At 49.0% G+C, this 15,945-nt stretch overlaps 1 protein-coding gene across 1 annotated transcript; it reads left to right on the top strand.

Annotated features, from left to right (window-relative positions):
• The first annotated feature begins 967 nt into the window (after positions 1–967).
• UHMK1 (U2AF homology motif kinase 1) lies at positions 968–15,074 on the top strand. The gene is made up of 7 exons (XM_009285351.2): positions 968–1,276; positions 4,102–4,293; positions 5,089–5,183; positions 6,137–6,213; positions 9,450–9,548; positions 10,500–10,588; positions 11,081–15,074. Exons 1-7 carry the CDS (start codon positions 968–970, stop codon positions 11,225–11,227), a joined length of 1,008 nt encoding a protein of 335 aa, XP_009283626.1. The 3' UTR covers positions 11,228–15,074.
• The last annotated feature ends 871 nt before the right edge of the window (positions 15,075–15,945 follow it).

The following is a 15,945-nucleotide window of genomic DNA, read 5'->3' as shown; positions in this document are numbered from 1 at the left end:
AGGGCAAACTAGTGTCTCCAAACCATCCACCCCCAACCCCTTTGGGAATATGGGTTCCTTCGCCCCGGGGAGGCGAGGCTAGGGAACAGGCAGGGCTAGGGGCCCACAGACCAACGTGCCCTGGATTTCCACCCCTGGGCAGGCAGGTTTGAGGGCCCTGAGCCTGGACACCCCAAAGCAGCATCCCTGTGGTGGATGCTTCCTGGTAGGTACCCCCTTGGGGCAGGCTCCTGGGTACCCCACCCCTTCCCTGGGCTGGGGGCCTGCGGGTCACCTCCCTAGGGTGGGCAGGAGCAGGCAGGAGATGAGCGTCACCCTTTGGGTAGGCAGAGTAGGTGGCCCCAGGCAGGGCACCCCTAAGTCCTCTGTTGGGCAGGGCTGCCTGAGCTGTCCCGGTGAGAGCCGTGCTGCCTACAGGGCAGCGGTGGGGCGGTGTCTGCCCGTCAGCCTGCCTGGCTCTGGCAGGAGCCCCCGGGCTGCCTGCGTGGGTGGGAATGGGCTTGGGAAAGGAGGAAGCCTGTGTGTCGTAGGCGGCTGCTAGAAGCCCCCAGGTTCTCCCAACGCTGATTTTTTGTCTGTGTGAAACGCTTTTTAATGCTCTAATATACCTAGACGCACACAGGAAGAGATCGGTAGATGTCCCAAAAAGAGTGGTACTACCTCCATTTTACCCACTGAGATCTGCTTATCTATGTCCCAGAGATTGTCCTGAGCAGGAGCGCCCGGCCCCGTTGCTTTAGCAGAGCCTGGCGGGGCGTTGTGAGACCAGCCTGTCCGCTGAAGCCCAGAGGTGTGACATGGCTGGTTTTCCCCTGCTCCTTCCCTCTGAAGTTTGGTTCTCCGTCTCTCTGAACATCAGCCTTTGTAAAACAGGAGCTGCCTCCTGCAGCTTTTGTGGTCTTCTGGGCAGTAGTGGAGAGCGGTGGAGTGTGATGATGGTGTAATTGCTCGTTACCAATGCCTGTCAATGCGTCTCACCGTAGTGACGCTGTATGGCGTGTTCACCAACCACTACTCTGCGAATGGCCCGTCTCGCTGTCTCCTGCTGGAGCTGCTGGACATCAGCGTGTCCGAGCTGCTGCTGCACTCCAGCAACCAGGGCTGCTCCATGTGGATGATCCAGCACTGCGCCCGAGACGTTCTTGAAGCCCTGGCATTCCTGCACCACAAAGGCTACGTGCACGCAGACCTCAAGCCACGCAACATCCTGTGGAGTGCAGAGGAGGAGTGCTTTAAGCTCATTGACTTTGGACTTAGCTTCAAAGAGGGGAATCAGGTTTGGAACGTGCTGCTCTCAAAGCAGTTGGCTCTGTGTTGAGTTGTGTGGGTCTGTGATGCTTTTGGCTCATGAGTGTAGGACTCGGCGTGACCTGATCAGAGTAGTAGCTGAGCTGGTGCTGAGGGTTTCCTGGAAAAGGCTAAAATGTTGTCTGGCCTCAGAAGCAGAAGCTCACGTTCCCATTCTCCTTGCATGTCTCTGGTTTCTGTTGATGTTTTAGCCTTTGTGCTACACGTGACCACAAATTCCAAAGTTAATGATGCACTGAAAAAAGTGGTGTCTCAGCTTCCTGGAAAGTTTGCTAGTTTTTATGTGGTCAGACGAGTGGGAGCACCCGTATCTGTAGAATTTCCTTTTATCATCCCTTATCGTATGTAGCACTAATCCAGGCTTCACCATCAGCCTCCCCAGTCAATTGCATTATCTCTGGTAGTGTCCTTGTGCTTGTCTTTACATTCATCCTGTCTTCAGCAGCTTCCCTTTTTCAGTAAGTCTGGATGTTTCTCTTCCATGTCATTGTGTTGACGAAAGCCCCTACTCTGGCTGTGGGTAGGCCGTGTCCATTCTTTACTGATGCAGGCAGATCACTGCCTGTTCTGCTCTGCTTTTCCTGTTTGCTGGGCTTTCACTCCCTCTTCATGCTGTCACTTTTTTGGTGATACGGGGTTTTGTAAGTTTGTTCTTGCCCTTTTTATTCTCTTCCACGGCCTCTGATGAAAGCAGAGAGCCTCAGGAGGTTCTGCTGTTGGCTTGATAGAGCTTTCTTTCACCCTTCCCTCTCTCAGTAATGGCCTGTGAGGGGTATCAGTAAAGCTTTTTCATCAGGTAGCCTCTTAGCAAATTTGCCTTTAATCACTGGGTGATGGGCAGTAAGTCTAGTAGACAAGCTATGATTTTTCTGTGCAGATGTTGTCCTGGCTTGTCCCTACTCCATGCACTCTACTCATTTAGAAGTTTTAAATTCATATACTTTTTTTACTCATTTACCTGGTACTGACGGTACAGCCCACTGATCTGTGAATATCAGAGGATTGTGTGGGTGACCTGTCTCTGAATTCTTTGGTACAGGAGCTGTTTTTAATGTTTGTACTTCTTAACTCCTCCATGTTGTTCTTCAGTTCTTCCACGTTCTTGGCTGAATGCTGGTTTGTGCTCCTAATCTGTTGCTGTCTATCAGCAAAAAACATTCTCCTGGTGTCCTGTGTCTAATGCAGATATCTTTTTTTAATTCAGGTCTGTGTTTTGCTGCTTGCTCTGTGAGTTGCCTCATAATAGTTGATCGGGTGTTTTATTTGCTTCTATGGTTCCTTCCAATCTGCTTTCTTTGGGCTGAGTTTCCTTTGCCTGTTCTCAGAAATATGCTGGCTTTACGGGTGAATCTTCTGACCCTGCTTTGAATGTGCACCGGATATCAGCTTCCCCTCACCACCCCTGCCTTGGGCAGCAGCATACGTGCATGATTTCCTTGTCTGAGTCAAGACTATACTACCTTTATTTGTGACAACTCTGCCGAGCTTATCCTTGCATAACTTTTCCTGCCGTTACTGTTTAACAGAGAATGGCTGTACATAGAGCAAGGTCTCAGCCACTTGCATATCTCAAAATGCTTTAGATGGTAGGAGTGAAATTCCATCTCGCAATTTTTGCTGGTGGCATTGACCACAGTGTTTTCTCTATCTCTAAATGTTGTTTGGTGGGGCTGCTAAACTGCTTTTGCCATGCTAGAGGTTCTGCTCTTTGCTGATAGGAGGAGGGATGCTGATGAGCAATTTGTGTATCAATTTTTTTTTATGTTCATAAAACGCTTTTGAGCTCTATTGCCCGAAAATGTCTTTTGTAAACTTTATTTTCAGTCAGAGAACCAGGTAATTTTGGTTTGAATATATTCCCATGGTAAGAATATATGGGAATTCCCAGTCCTGCGCCTTATCCAGGAAGTAGGCTTGCATATTCTGTCATTCCTTGAGTCGCATCAGTGTGTCTAAAACAAGCCCTCCCACGTTAAAAAGATGCAGCATGCAGTTTGTCTTTGGACACTTACAAGACTTGGCTAGACAAAGCCACAACTGACTGATCAGGTAGTGGCTGTGAGCAGGAGGCTGGACTGGAGACCTTCAGAGCAGCCCCTCCAGCCAGCAATTGTGTGATTCTGTAATTTCCTGTTTTCTTTTAAGCAGGCAGCGCATGGGCATTTTATTTCACTCTGCCAGCCATGGCAGCCGGGCAGGTATTGATTGCTGCAGCACTTCTGGCTGCGAGGGGGAGAAGGAAGAGGTGTGTGGGAAGCGCCTTTAATAATTTCCCTGTCTGAGTGTTAGGTGCCTGCTTCGTTCTTTTAACGTTTTGTTCCAGAGAACATCAGTACTTGAATAATGGCAGCTGTTACTGATCCTTGCTGTTCAGACTGGGCTGTTTGTGCTGTCATGCAGCTGACGTGGGAGCATGTGGGTGTTCAACCCTTATCCTGAAACTTCTAGCATCTTCTGCGCTTGTGAGAGGTTAATGGGCCAGTCTGCAGTGACATCCAGCCTCTTCCTCCCAGCAGTACTGTCTTTCAGAGAGATCAGATGTTAGTGGGATGCCTGCTGTTTTTCTGGGGGATGTTTTCTCTTCCAGACAGTCTTGTTTTTTTCCTCATCAACACAGCAGTATAGCAAGTTGACTTGCCTGCCTAACACGACTGGCTGTGCAATGCTTTCTGTCAATTTAGCAATAGTATTTTGGTGACTCATTTGGAAGGGCCACTGTGAACTGATTTAAGGATAGAGCGGAGAACTTGAATCTGGAAAATTAACTTTTTGTGTTTGTTTGATCCTCCATAGGATGTGAAATATATTCAAACCGACGGGTATCGGGCTCCAGAGGCAGAACTGCAGAACTGCCTGGCACAGGCAGGGCTCCAGAGTGAGACGGAGTGTACCTCTGCTGTGGATCTGTGGAGTCTGGGAATTGTTTTACTGGAAATGTTCTCAGGAATGAAACTGAAACATACAGTCCAATCTCAGGAATGGAAGGTGAGTGAGAGCTGCTGCGGGCATTCTCGCTTGCACCAAACGAGTCCTCCCGCTTCTTGTTCGTAACCTGGATTTGTGAGGTAGCATCTGGCAACTAGAGAGTGTTTCTAGGATGTTTCTCTAATCCTGTTGCCTTGAGAATTAAGGTTCCAGAGCCTTAAAGACCCTCCTGCCCTAAGGGACTGGCATGTCTGAATGCTGACTGTGTTCAGGTTACTGAAAGCTGAAGGCTCTGGGAGTCTGTGTTTGGAGCCTGTGTCTTGCCAAGATTTGGGAGGTGAGTTGTACTGGCTGTAGTGTGGCAGAGAAGGAAGAACAAAATGGATGGCTGGTGGCTGCCAGCTAGTTCAGCAGCACAATGACAGAGTAATTATTTGCTTGTTTTAGTCTAACGTTAGCTCTAATTTGGGGATGTGCTTGTAAGTCTATATCCTGAGAAAACAAGAAGACTCTGTGTTGTGAGCCTGGAGCCTGACTCTGTCCTCTGTTCTGTATGAAATAATTTTGTTTTGTGTTCCCCTTCCCAGTAAGAGTATCCTTTCAGCATCATAATGTCCACAGTAACAGCAAATTTGCCTGCACATGGAAATTTCCAGCTTTCGCACAGGCAAATGGGAAAAACTTCATCTGATGTGGACCTGCTGGTTTAACGTGTGAGGCTGGAGCATTGGGGATCTCTCACAAAACGTCACAGTGCCAGAGCCCTCTGCATCCAGTCCAGAAAATGATCGGTTATTGCAAGCTTTGCACTGGTCTTTTCTTTCCTCCCTAAGCACTGTTTCTTCTTCTTTCCAGACAAACAGTTCGGCCATCATTGATCGCATATTTGCCAGTGAAGGGGTGGTTAATTCAGCCATTCCAGCTTATCACCTCAGAGACCTTATCAAAAGGTATCTTATCATATTTACTAACTGTTGCTTAAAGATGTGCTCTGTAAAGTCTCATGCCTTGCTCTTGGTAACTTAGAGCCCACACCTAACACGTCTATTTGTCTTTCTGTCTGTCTGTCTTAAAAAATTTCCCTGCCACTGTGCTAGTAACAAGTGCAAGCATCAGCAGAGATGCTTCAGCTCCTCTGATTTTGGCACAGTTTGGAGTAAGCACATAAAGAATATCAGTCATGATGTTCATTTGCTGTTTCAGTGCTTTGCACTTCCTGCCAGTGAGGTTATATTTGGAGAAAACCGGAGACTTTGCTGCTTTAGGGGAGTGTTGTCAGAAACAAGGGAGGGGGGGCAGACAGTGCTGCTTCTCCACTGCTGTCAAGATTCGAATGGACTTGTGCAGCTCTCTACTGAGAGGTCTGCTGAGGGGATTGTTTTTGCTGTCCTTTGACTCTGCTCTGAGGCTACAGAGTGAATGAGGACACAACTTGGCAGAAATAGCATCAGGAGCCACTGGTAAAGCCGAGTAGGGGATGTTCTCAGGCAAGCCCTGGGCTATTACCTGCTTTGAATCCCATTTGTGGAAAGATGTGGGAGCTCCTTGGAGTGTGATCACTTTCATGAGACTGCATGTGTGCCTGAGACGTGGGCTGAATGGGCTGGGGAGGTGGAGCTGGAATATGCTATGTTTCTTGTGAACTTGTAAGTGAGCAACTTCCATAATTTGGTGCTGAGAGACATCAAGAAGGAAAGTCTACTGTACCATGTACCCAAAATGCTTTCAGAGGATCTTTCCAGTGTGTTTCAGCTGTGAATTGGAAGATGTGCTTCTCACTCTTCTTTTTGTACCGTAAGCACCCCAAAGATAGGGTATTCCTCTGTACTGGCTTCCAGCTTGAGTTGAATTTGTCAATGCAGGAATGTCATGTGCAAGAGCATAAGGGTGTCTTCTCTTCCAGCATGCTTCATTGTGACCAAGGAAAGCGAGCCTCCGCTGAGAAGGCTTTATGCAGCCCGTTCTTCAGCATTCCCTTTGGTAAGCTGCGCACGTCGCCCCTGCTCGCTGCTTTCTCAGCATGTACTGGAAGCAGCACAGAGTGCATTTAAATTGTGTTTTTTCTGGTTCTGGCCTCATTGCTGCTCCTTTGCTCTTTGCGGCGCTCGCCAGCCCTCTGCAGTACCACAGCAGGCAGGTCAGAGCGATGCCTGTGCTCTCAGTGCTGCCCTGCCCCTCTAGCCCTGCAGGCTGTCGCTTTTCCCTGGTTGGACTCCCGGTAAATTCTGCCCAGATCAAACTGACCAGGAGTGTATTGGCAGCAGCATTCATCTGAGGGGACAGAAATAACCAAGGTACTTACCTAATATTGTGACCCGTAAAGTGCTTTTGAAGGGTGCAGTGCTATTTATGGTGAGTGGATGTTTTTTCTTATGCCAAGAGTTTCCCAGTTCAGAAGCCAGGAATGTGAGCGACTAGGGCAGTGGCTGGTGGTAGCATCTGCTGCTGCCTCCTCTACACAGGTCGAATAATCCTAGTGTGTTCTTGTGGTGCAAGCCTATTTTTGCAGTGACTGGCCTGCCTCTTCTGGTCCGTGAGTGGCAGGTCACAGACAGATGTCACTGTCGCTTTGATCTGGCACTTTCTCTTCAATTTAATAAAATGGTGGTGTTTCCCCAGGACCCCCCCATGTGGGTTGCACACTGTCAGCAAAAGATGGGCTGAGACCGCCCTGTTTAGGCTCTCATCCCTTCCTGTTTTCTGTTCCAAAAGCAACATGGTAGCATTCCCCAGAGCTTGTCTGCTTTCAAGAACACCAGTGAAGAGCTTTGTGTCCAGCTTTTCTGCAACATAAATTAATGCTTCAGGCATCCAGCTTCTGGCTGGGCTAGCATTTTCCCTTGAATCTCAGCCCTGCTTTTCTTAAGCTGCTTGGTTTACCTTGCAGTGAAGGTTAAGTATTGCCTCTTGAGGTCACGTCAAGATACTGCCATTCCTGTGTATTAGGTAAAGGTTACAAACTCGTTCCTGTTTTCAAACTTCTCTTGCATCTCAGAAACTGGGACTGTTGTAATCAAAGCCACCTTCCGTGGAAGGAGCTGAACCTTGCAGCCAGTATTGCTTTAGAGCAGAGGGAATAGTATATTGGCAGTGCTTTCTGGTCTAGTTTTAAACACACAGACCTCTAACTGTACCTAGGGAGGTGCTTCTGTGGTTAGGGCTACAAGTTTATACAACAGCTTCAATTTTTCTTAGTTGCTGCTTCTCTTCTTTGCCAAACCTGTACATAAGCTTGTCTGCACAAAGCATTTACTGTTGCTTTCCTGGGAAGTCAAAAAATGATCTGTCATTGCCTTTCACTTGGACACAGTTGTTCTGTTTAGAGCAAAGAGAGCTGAGAATGGCTTTCCTTGTCATTTACAGCCAAGTCTTGACTTTCCAGTTCATCACCTTTCCTGAGCTGCTTGCAGGCTGCAGCCCTGTGTTGTCAGTGTGATTGGTATCACCTGGCACTTTGAAGGGGAGCAGAGGGGCTGGGCAGAAAGTACCTCCTAGAGCAGAAGGGTATTGCAAGAAATGCATTTGTCACTTGATTACAGGAAGACCAGATGGCTCTGAGTCCTAGGGGTTGGTTTGTCTCCCTCTCTGAAAAAAGATGTATGAAATGAAGGACAGGCTTACTTGAATAAAAGGGGCAGCATGTAAGACCGCGGCGACACTTAAATGTTCTTTCAGTCCCTGGTTCATCTGATGTTGTCTCTTGGTTGCCAACAGTCCTGTGGAAGAATGGTCCCAGAGGTTCGCCTGGAGGTGGAACATGCCTGGTTATCTGAATGCAGCACCTTTCTTCGAAGGGCTATCCCTGAGCGCTGTCTAGGCATCGTCTAGACTGATAAGGCCTTTCATCCTCTCAGCTTTTCATAAGGACTCTTCCATGTCAGACAGGAGGAGATTTATAGCGTGTGTGCTTGCCTATCATCTCCTCTTACACTATGAAATCAACGTTTTCTGTCTGTGTCTGGCAGAGATGTCAGGTCCCTCATATGTATTGTGTGCTTAGCTTGGAAAAGTATTTCCAAGGAAATAATAGCCTGCTATTTTTGCAAATGTAGTCAGAAGGCTCATACTGGAGAACTGGAGCCATTTCCTCCATTTTCTCTCCTCTCTCTCACTGTCAAGTGTGAGAACTGTGAGGTACTGCTATTGTGTTTGGCTACTGTAGCTGCCAATACAAATAAAAACATTAACACTCTCCAAGTACTGCAAGTTGGGCTCCCAGATCTTAAATTCATGACTGGCCTGCCAGTCCCTTTCAGGAACATGAAATCAAGCTCTTGTCCCTGGAGTAGTGATGCTGTCCCTGCTGCTTTGAGTTTCTAGAGGACTGGGTGTCCTCTCGGACGTGACTCTCATAGTTTGGCGTTAGTCTGTCCACCTTGACTGTCTCCTTCTTCCACAGTAGTATCCATGCTACACTGTTCCAGGCCATCCTGGAGCTCCCTGTTTTTAGAGCCAAGCACCCCATGGCAGCGACCTTTATTTCTGCTCCTGTAAAGTTGTTCACAGGATCACTGCTTACCCACCTTGTGGCCACCCTCTTGTGGCCATGCCTTATTCTATAGCACTGCATTGTTTAAGTAACTAAGTAGTTTTCCCCATTTCTGTTGCAAGATTGTATGGTGGTCTTCAAAACAGTGCATTGCAGTTGGATTTTGAAGGGAGGGTTTACATGGCGTTTAGGGAAGAACTGAAAGATATCCTAGAGAGAGATGAGACTTGTGCCTTAGTATGGCTTAAGAATTGGAGTGACAGAAGCTGGCTGGCCTGTTTTCAGCTTGTCTGGTGGCAGTAACAGGAGAGGCAGGTTACAGAGTAGTTCTTTCATCTTCTTGCATCTCCATATGTACAGGGCAGTTTGCTCAACTAGCATAGCTCTTGAGGTCACATCAATTTCTGAACCTGAGCTAAGTAGACATAACTGTAGTCTTAATTTCTGCTAGCTTTGTAATTTTAAAAGCAATGTCAGGTGCTGGCCTTAGCGTAATTGCAGAGTGCACTGAACCCTTTGGAAGAGTGTCTCAGTGCACAGGTGAAGATAAGCTGGAAACAGGGAGAATACAAGCTGTAAATGCAGGTAATAGTTGAGAGAAGCAAAACTGTACTGCAAAGAGCGATAAGTGCTTGTGTATGATTGTGCATATTGAGTCAACTTCCTGTTTTCTTGCTCCTTTGGACTTTGATCTTTTCTTTTCTCTAACTCTGTGGGTATCAAACAGCTCCCCATATCGAAGATTTGGTGATGCTCCCCACGCCTGTGCTGAGGCTGCTAAATGTTCTAAGCGATGCTTCTCTGCAGTGCGAAGAAGAATATGAAGGTTGGTGCAAGCTGTGCAATTCCCATATAGCGAAGTCGTCTTACAGGCTCCGTTTTGTTTGGCTTTGGGAATGTGAGAGCAAGTAGAAGAGCAATTAACAGGCGCAAGAACAGCAAACAAAGAGTTGCTCAGCTGAGATTTGGTACCAAGTGGGTCAACTGCACCAACACAGAATAGACTAAAAAATTGAAACAGAAAGCAAAGCTTGTAGTGAGTTCTTGAAGGATCCCAGGTTAAGAGAAGGAAAAAAAAAAAGGTGTTTTTTTATTTTCTTCTTTGGTTAAATGCCCACAGACCTCATAATGTGTTTGTGGCTCTGAGCTTCTGCTGGACATGCGGAGGACTCTCAAGCCCAGTAGCAGAGATCCTCAAAAGTTTGCTAGTGAACTTATCCAGGATCTCGGCAGAGAACTGAAATATCTCATTGGAGTTCTTAAACTGTAGCAAAAACTGTACGTGGTAGGTGGCAAGGCTTTTCTGCTTGCTCTCAAATCCACGTGAGTGGCAAAAGCTAGAGCTCTGGGGATGAGAGTTAAAAGGCTGAGTTCTGTTCACACAAAGAAGGGTTTGTGGCAGCTACTCTAGTTTCCCTCCTCCAAGCACCGTAACCAAAAAAAAAAAAGCACTCACAAATCCCAAATGTTTTAGCTACGGGAAGGCTAGGCTTTGTGTGCAAGGAAAAGCACTGTTCATGTGCTCCAAGCCCCGCTGTCTGGGATTCACTGCCTGCAGGTCTGTGTTCCTGAGCCCCAGTTCAGACACTTCATCTTGTTATATGGCCATTAAGCAATGTCAGCTTCGTCCGTGGCACCTCTCGATTGTTTATTTTAAATTGTGAGGAAAAGACTATCTGTTGACTGAATGTTCTTGATGTGTTCATCTGGCCTTCATTTGTTTCTTGGCTCATCCTAGCTTGCAAGGTGAAAGACAACCAGCTCTTTCCTTTCTCAGATATCCTGGAAGACATAAGGGAGGAGTGTCAGAAATACGGACCGGTGGTTTCCTTGCTTATTCCAAAGGAGAATCCTGGTAAAGGCCAAGTAAGTGAATGGAGGGAAGAGGCTGTATATTCCCACTACGGTTCATGTGCTGCAGGACTGCTGCTCAGCTCCTGGAAGTCTCCTGGCTGATGACAGTGCTAAAAATAGCTGGTTATCTTGAAGGACAGCACAGGTTCCTTCCTGGTTATGTAAGGTTGCCTAACCTGGGAGGTCCCCAAACAGCTTAGCAGGGCAGCCAGGATATGGGAGAGAAGGGGAGAAGCCGATGGGTGGGAGAAGGAGGCGTTGAAGATGTAGAGCATCATCATACTTTCTCCCATCTCACCAAATATGCTGCCCTTAGAAATGAAGAGCAAGAGGTGAAATTCCAGTTCAGGGGTGCAGCTCCTTCCTTTTTAGCTCCACTGCTCTGGGCTCAACCAGGGATAGAGGGGAAAAATTTGTTTGGGAACTGTTTCCCTGGTTGCAGGGGTGGGAGGGGGTGGGTGGCATGCTGCACTGGAAGTCCTATTTCTCCTCTCTGTCTTTCAGGTCTTTGTTGAATATGCAAATGCTGGTGATTCCAAAGCAGCCCAAAAAATGCTGACTGGAAAGATTTTTGATGGCAAGTTTGTTGTGGCTACGTTTTACCCACTGAGTGCCTATAAGAGAGGATATCTGTACCAAAACTTGCTGTAGGCAGTAGCAACAATCAGGAGAGTTGTCTTGCTTCTCTTCCTCATGTGTTTTACAGTTGAATGTACAAAAGAGCTTCCTAGCCCTGCTTTTGAGTCATCTGTGAAGGAGAGATGCAAAGGACTTAACTGGGCTTTGAAACCTTTACTGCTGCTTTGTGATGTGCAGAGGAGGCCGGGATGGCTTTCAGCGTGTGCTTGTGTGTGTGTTGTGCTTGCTTGTTTACGTTGGGTGTGTGGCTTTGCCCCGACGGGCGCTCAGGTGGCAGAAGTGGCGAGTATGGGAGCCTGGGAGGCCGAGCAGATCTTGGCAAGCACTTTTAAGTGATTTGAAATGAGACCATTTAAAGTCTTGGCCTTAGCACTTGACTTTGCTCTGGAGAGAGGATTTCTTTGTTAAGCTTTCTTATATGCATGTGCTCTTCTCCAGTGCGGAGGAGGAGGAAGGCTTCCCTGACTTTTATTGATATCTACGGTAAATAAAGAACCAGAAGCACCATCCTCTCTAAACTAGACCAGGAAGACTTTTGAGTCTTCACATCACATAGAGCAGAGAGGGGCAGTGAAATCAGATCTGCTGAGCTTATGGCATTACCCTGTCGCCGTCTTGTGACCCAAGAAGAGCCATCTGTCTGATCTGGCACAGATGGCATGCTGGGCTTAGGCAGTGTGGGTGATGCTGCCTGCGGTGAGCTGAACTTGCTTGTATGCCTGGAGTGGGCAGGGAGCGATGGCAGATACATGTCGTCAGAGCAGTGCCAGCCGTGGTCCCAACACAACCTGTAAGCACTTTGTAGCCTGAGGTGATGTGAAAACCCTGTCGTGTGGAGTCATCTTTCTAGCATATACCCTGTGCTGGCACTGATGCTCCCTAGCTCTGATGCCAAATCATCTGTAATACGTAAGCATCTTTAGGTGATATTTTAGGAAAGGAGTGCTACAGCACGCAGTATTCTTTGTGTCTCAGCAGGAGTCTGCCCTGTGAGTCTTACAAGAAAGAACAAATATTTGTCTGTCGTAGGTCCCATGCTTGGCTTTTCTGTGTTGTGCGTTTTGGTTTTGGATTAACCCATTAGACTTGTAGATTAGAAGCACTGACACTTTTGGTCCTTTATAGGTTACACAAAGGGCCTGCAGCAATCTGAGATCCTGTATGGAAAGGGCTCACTCAGTCATCAGACTTGACTGGCCAGGAGAAGGTCTTTCCCAGTGTCAGGGACAACAGCCACATGCTTTTGGGTAAAAAAAAACCTGGGCGAGCAGCATCACTGCTCCCTCCAGAGCAAGCTCTCTGCTCATGTGGCTGTAATGCACAGGCAGAAGCTCGCTCAGGCATCTGCTGGCTTGGGGTAGGTGGTGGCTGTTTCCCAGGGGTGTGCAAACCCATACACCCCGTGGAGCTTCTCCCTGCAGGGGTGGGCACTTTGCTCCTGGCAAGCGCAGCGTGAAACAGCCCTACTTAGAGGGGGACCAGCTTGCAGTCCTGGTACCAGTTTTAGTGAGGAGAAGAGCCCTCGTGAATTCTTTTCTCTAGCTGAAATACTTGCGGGCAGCTGCCTGAACCGTCTCTGATCTTCCCTGGAATAATACCCGAATTACCTTGCAGTTTACTTTTTGCATCTTGCTGATGCTGGACTTGCTGGAATCCTGCACTTAAAAGTTCCTCTTGATTTTTGCCCTGTGCGTGCGTGTGCGGTGTGTCAGGAGATCCGATGTCTGTAGCATTTCATGAGTCCGAGTTACTCTCTGTGCTGGTGTAGAGTCCTGTCTACTGTGGCCCTTCCCAAACTCCCCCAGAAAGGACCAATCTCTTTGAATTTTTCTGTTGCCTTTGAGGTGGTAGGTTTTCCAGGGAAAAAAATATCCCACAATGAGTTTCAAGGTGTGATTTGCTGATCAGACTTTTTCTGGGAATGATGCTACTTTGGTGTACATAGCTGTAAAGCAGCTTCGCATAGATGGGGTGTGTGATTCATCACTTTTAATTTAACTGTCCTTGCAGTGAAGCACCTTTTAGTGTCTGGGAGGAATTGGATGATTAACTGGATGAGGGTTTTTCCGATGTGAAGAGCAGTGTTTAAAGTATTCTAAGTATTGGTAGGTATTGGCTGACCTCCTCAGCTCTGAGTTGTTGCTGTCTCTGGCGGGCTGAGCCGGGGTGAAAGCACTTTGGCCCAGAAATTCAGGTGTTGAATGCCATCGTGTCAGCAGCATTAAGCTGGCTGCGTGTGTGCCTGTCAGCTGGCAGAGGCAGACCCGAGAACTCCTGCCCCGCTGAGTGCCAGCCTGCGTGGGGGTGCGGGGAGCTCCCCTCGGTGCAGGGTGTGAGGTCTGTCACCTACAGCGGTACCAGGACAGGGAGTTGCCAGGGTGCGGGTGCAGAACTTAAACGCATTTAAGTTCTCACACGCATTTGTCTAGGACTATGAGCTGCTCTGTCATCTTTCAAGCATCTCTCTCTTTCAGTCAGAATTGTGCTTTGGATTTGCAACTAAAGAGCCGTACCAGGATTAATCTTTAGAGAGGAGCTACAACCTGTTCCTGCAGCATGGTAGAGCTGTTCCACCATAGTTTGGCTGGGGTTTTGTTCAGCTGCTTTAATAGGAGCTAAATAAATCTTCAAGATGCAAACTCTTGCCACCGGATTTTCTCTCCGGATGCTCATTGACCAGGCTTGAGCACTGAGCTGGGCAAAAACCCCAAAGCTGCTTTTTTTTTATTTTCCTCGTGGCAAGAATTGAAGATGCTGATCCCTGTCCTGTCCTGGATCCAGCCCCTGGCTTCCCTCCACAGGCTGTGGGGTACAGGGAGGTTTAGAAACTCCTCAGAGCAGAAGCATTTTATCATTATCCCCCACTCTCTGCCTTCAAAGTCTTTTTCTATCAAGCTGAAGCTCCCTCTGGTGTCTCAGCGACCTATTGGTTGCTTGGCATATTTTTCAGCCCTGCTAAAACCTGTGAGTTTCTTAACTCTAGATTGTATCTGAAGTGTGCGCGGTGATTCAGTCCAAGGCATCTGTCGCGGTGTGTGCCTGGATGGGCCTGGCTTTCCTCATCTCCACATTACTGCCCGCTTGAGTTGCAGAAGCGTTGAGGCTTTCCACTCAGATGCTTGCTGGGTTTCTCGATCTGTGCTGCTGACACGGTTCCCTCCAAAGAGCCTTCGGTGTAGCACTGACCTGCGTGGTCCTAGCTAGGCAACAGCTAGACATGAAAACCCGCAGGCTGCCTTTGAGGGAGGGATGTGCTTTCGGGGGGGAAAGGGATGAAAGATGAAGCCTCTGGAGACAGCCAGGGAAGGCTGGTGCTGCTCTGTGGGGTGCCAGGGCAGGCACTCAGCCCTCCTCCCTGGGAGGAGGCAGTCCAAGGGGCTGCATCCCTGTGAAGCATGTGTGTGAACGGGAAACGCGTTGGCGCTCAGCTGTTCCTTGGTGGTGGTTGGGTTTCGTAGCTGATCTGACACGAAATGTCACTTCGTCCTTCCTCTGCCACTGATGTCTGTGTGGGAGCAATGAGGGAGGGAGAAAGTTCTTTACACTTCTACCTATTTATTATATGCAAGGAGGGTAACTGGTTTTTAAATCACTGGCCGAAGCACAAGTCAGCTCCGATCTTAGTTCTATTCCTGATTTTATTCTCCCTGGTCTTCAGCCTCCTAACAACATATCCTGAGCACTGTGTTGCACCCAGGTTGTCTTTCCAGAGCGTTCAGTACACTTCCTCCCGCTGTGCCAGATCCTGTAATCGTGTGCCTCCCTTCGGGTTAGATGTCAACTGTTGTATCCCGTCACGCACTGTTGCTGAGCAGATGTGTGCTTGATACAGATGATTAATAAATGATGCTTCAGTACGAAGTGGTTGTCCAGCATGCTTTTCTTGTGGGACCGCCGGTGAAATGCCACGTGGCTGAGCAAGTTCTTTATCACCCTGCGCGAAGGCATCCATCTGGGGCTGTGACCCAGCCACGGTGGTGCTGGCATCTTGCGCTTGGCACCTGCAGCTGTGGGGACTCGGCCGCCCCTTGCTCAGCCCCACCAGCGTGGCTGAAAATCCTGGTGGGAGCTCCGGGTGACCTTTGCCCGGCCAGAGCCCGCCGTCACTTGGGGCTGTGCCTCCTGCGGCAGCACCGCTTACTCATGCCGCGCATGGGCGCTTTCCACACTTGCTCTGGTGTAACGGTTTCCGAAGTGATATCATCCGGAGGGAAAATCGCCTCTCTGCTGACGCGGGTCACTCCCCCGGGAGATGAGGCTGTGAGTTGCACAACTTTCTGCAGCTCTGGGCGGTGTGTGGCTGCAGCCGGAGCCAGGAGGGGATGCGTGGGGTGAGGCGGCGGCAGCCTGACCAGGTTTTTGGCTGCAGCCCGCACTGATTTTACCACAAGCTCTCATTATGGGGCAAGGGATCTCTGCAGCGGTGTGCGCTGGGGCTGACCCCGGCAGGGCTCCTGGGGCACGGCTGGCTGAGAGGGCTGCTCTCTGTGGGGCTCCTCCTTTGCAGAGACCTCGCCTGCCCTTTTTGGGGTGGTTTTTTTGGTGTATTTCGGGTTGTTTTCCCTGCGCGCCCCTACCCTCTTGCTGCAGGAGAGGGTAGGAGGAGGAGAAGGGGACTGCTGCCAGCCCGACCAGCGTGGAGACCGCTGCCCCGCGTCCCTGCCCGGGGGCTCCCTGGAAGGCCCGCCCTTCTCCTGCCCGGGGGCAGCCGGCGGCCGCCGGTCCCACCT

Source organism: Aptenodytes forsteri, unplaced genomic scaffold (genome assembly GCF_000699145.1).
Source record: "Aptenodytes forsteri isolate BGI_AS27 unplaced genomic scaffold, ASM69914v1 Scaffold104, whole genome shotgun sequence".
NCBI lineage: Eukaryota > Metazoa > Chordata > Aves > Sphenisciformes > Spheniscidae > Aptenodytes > Aptenodytes forsteri.
This window is presented reverse-complemented; position numbering and strand designations above follow the sequence as displayed.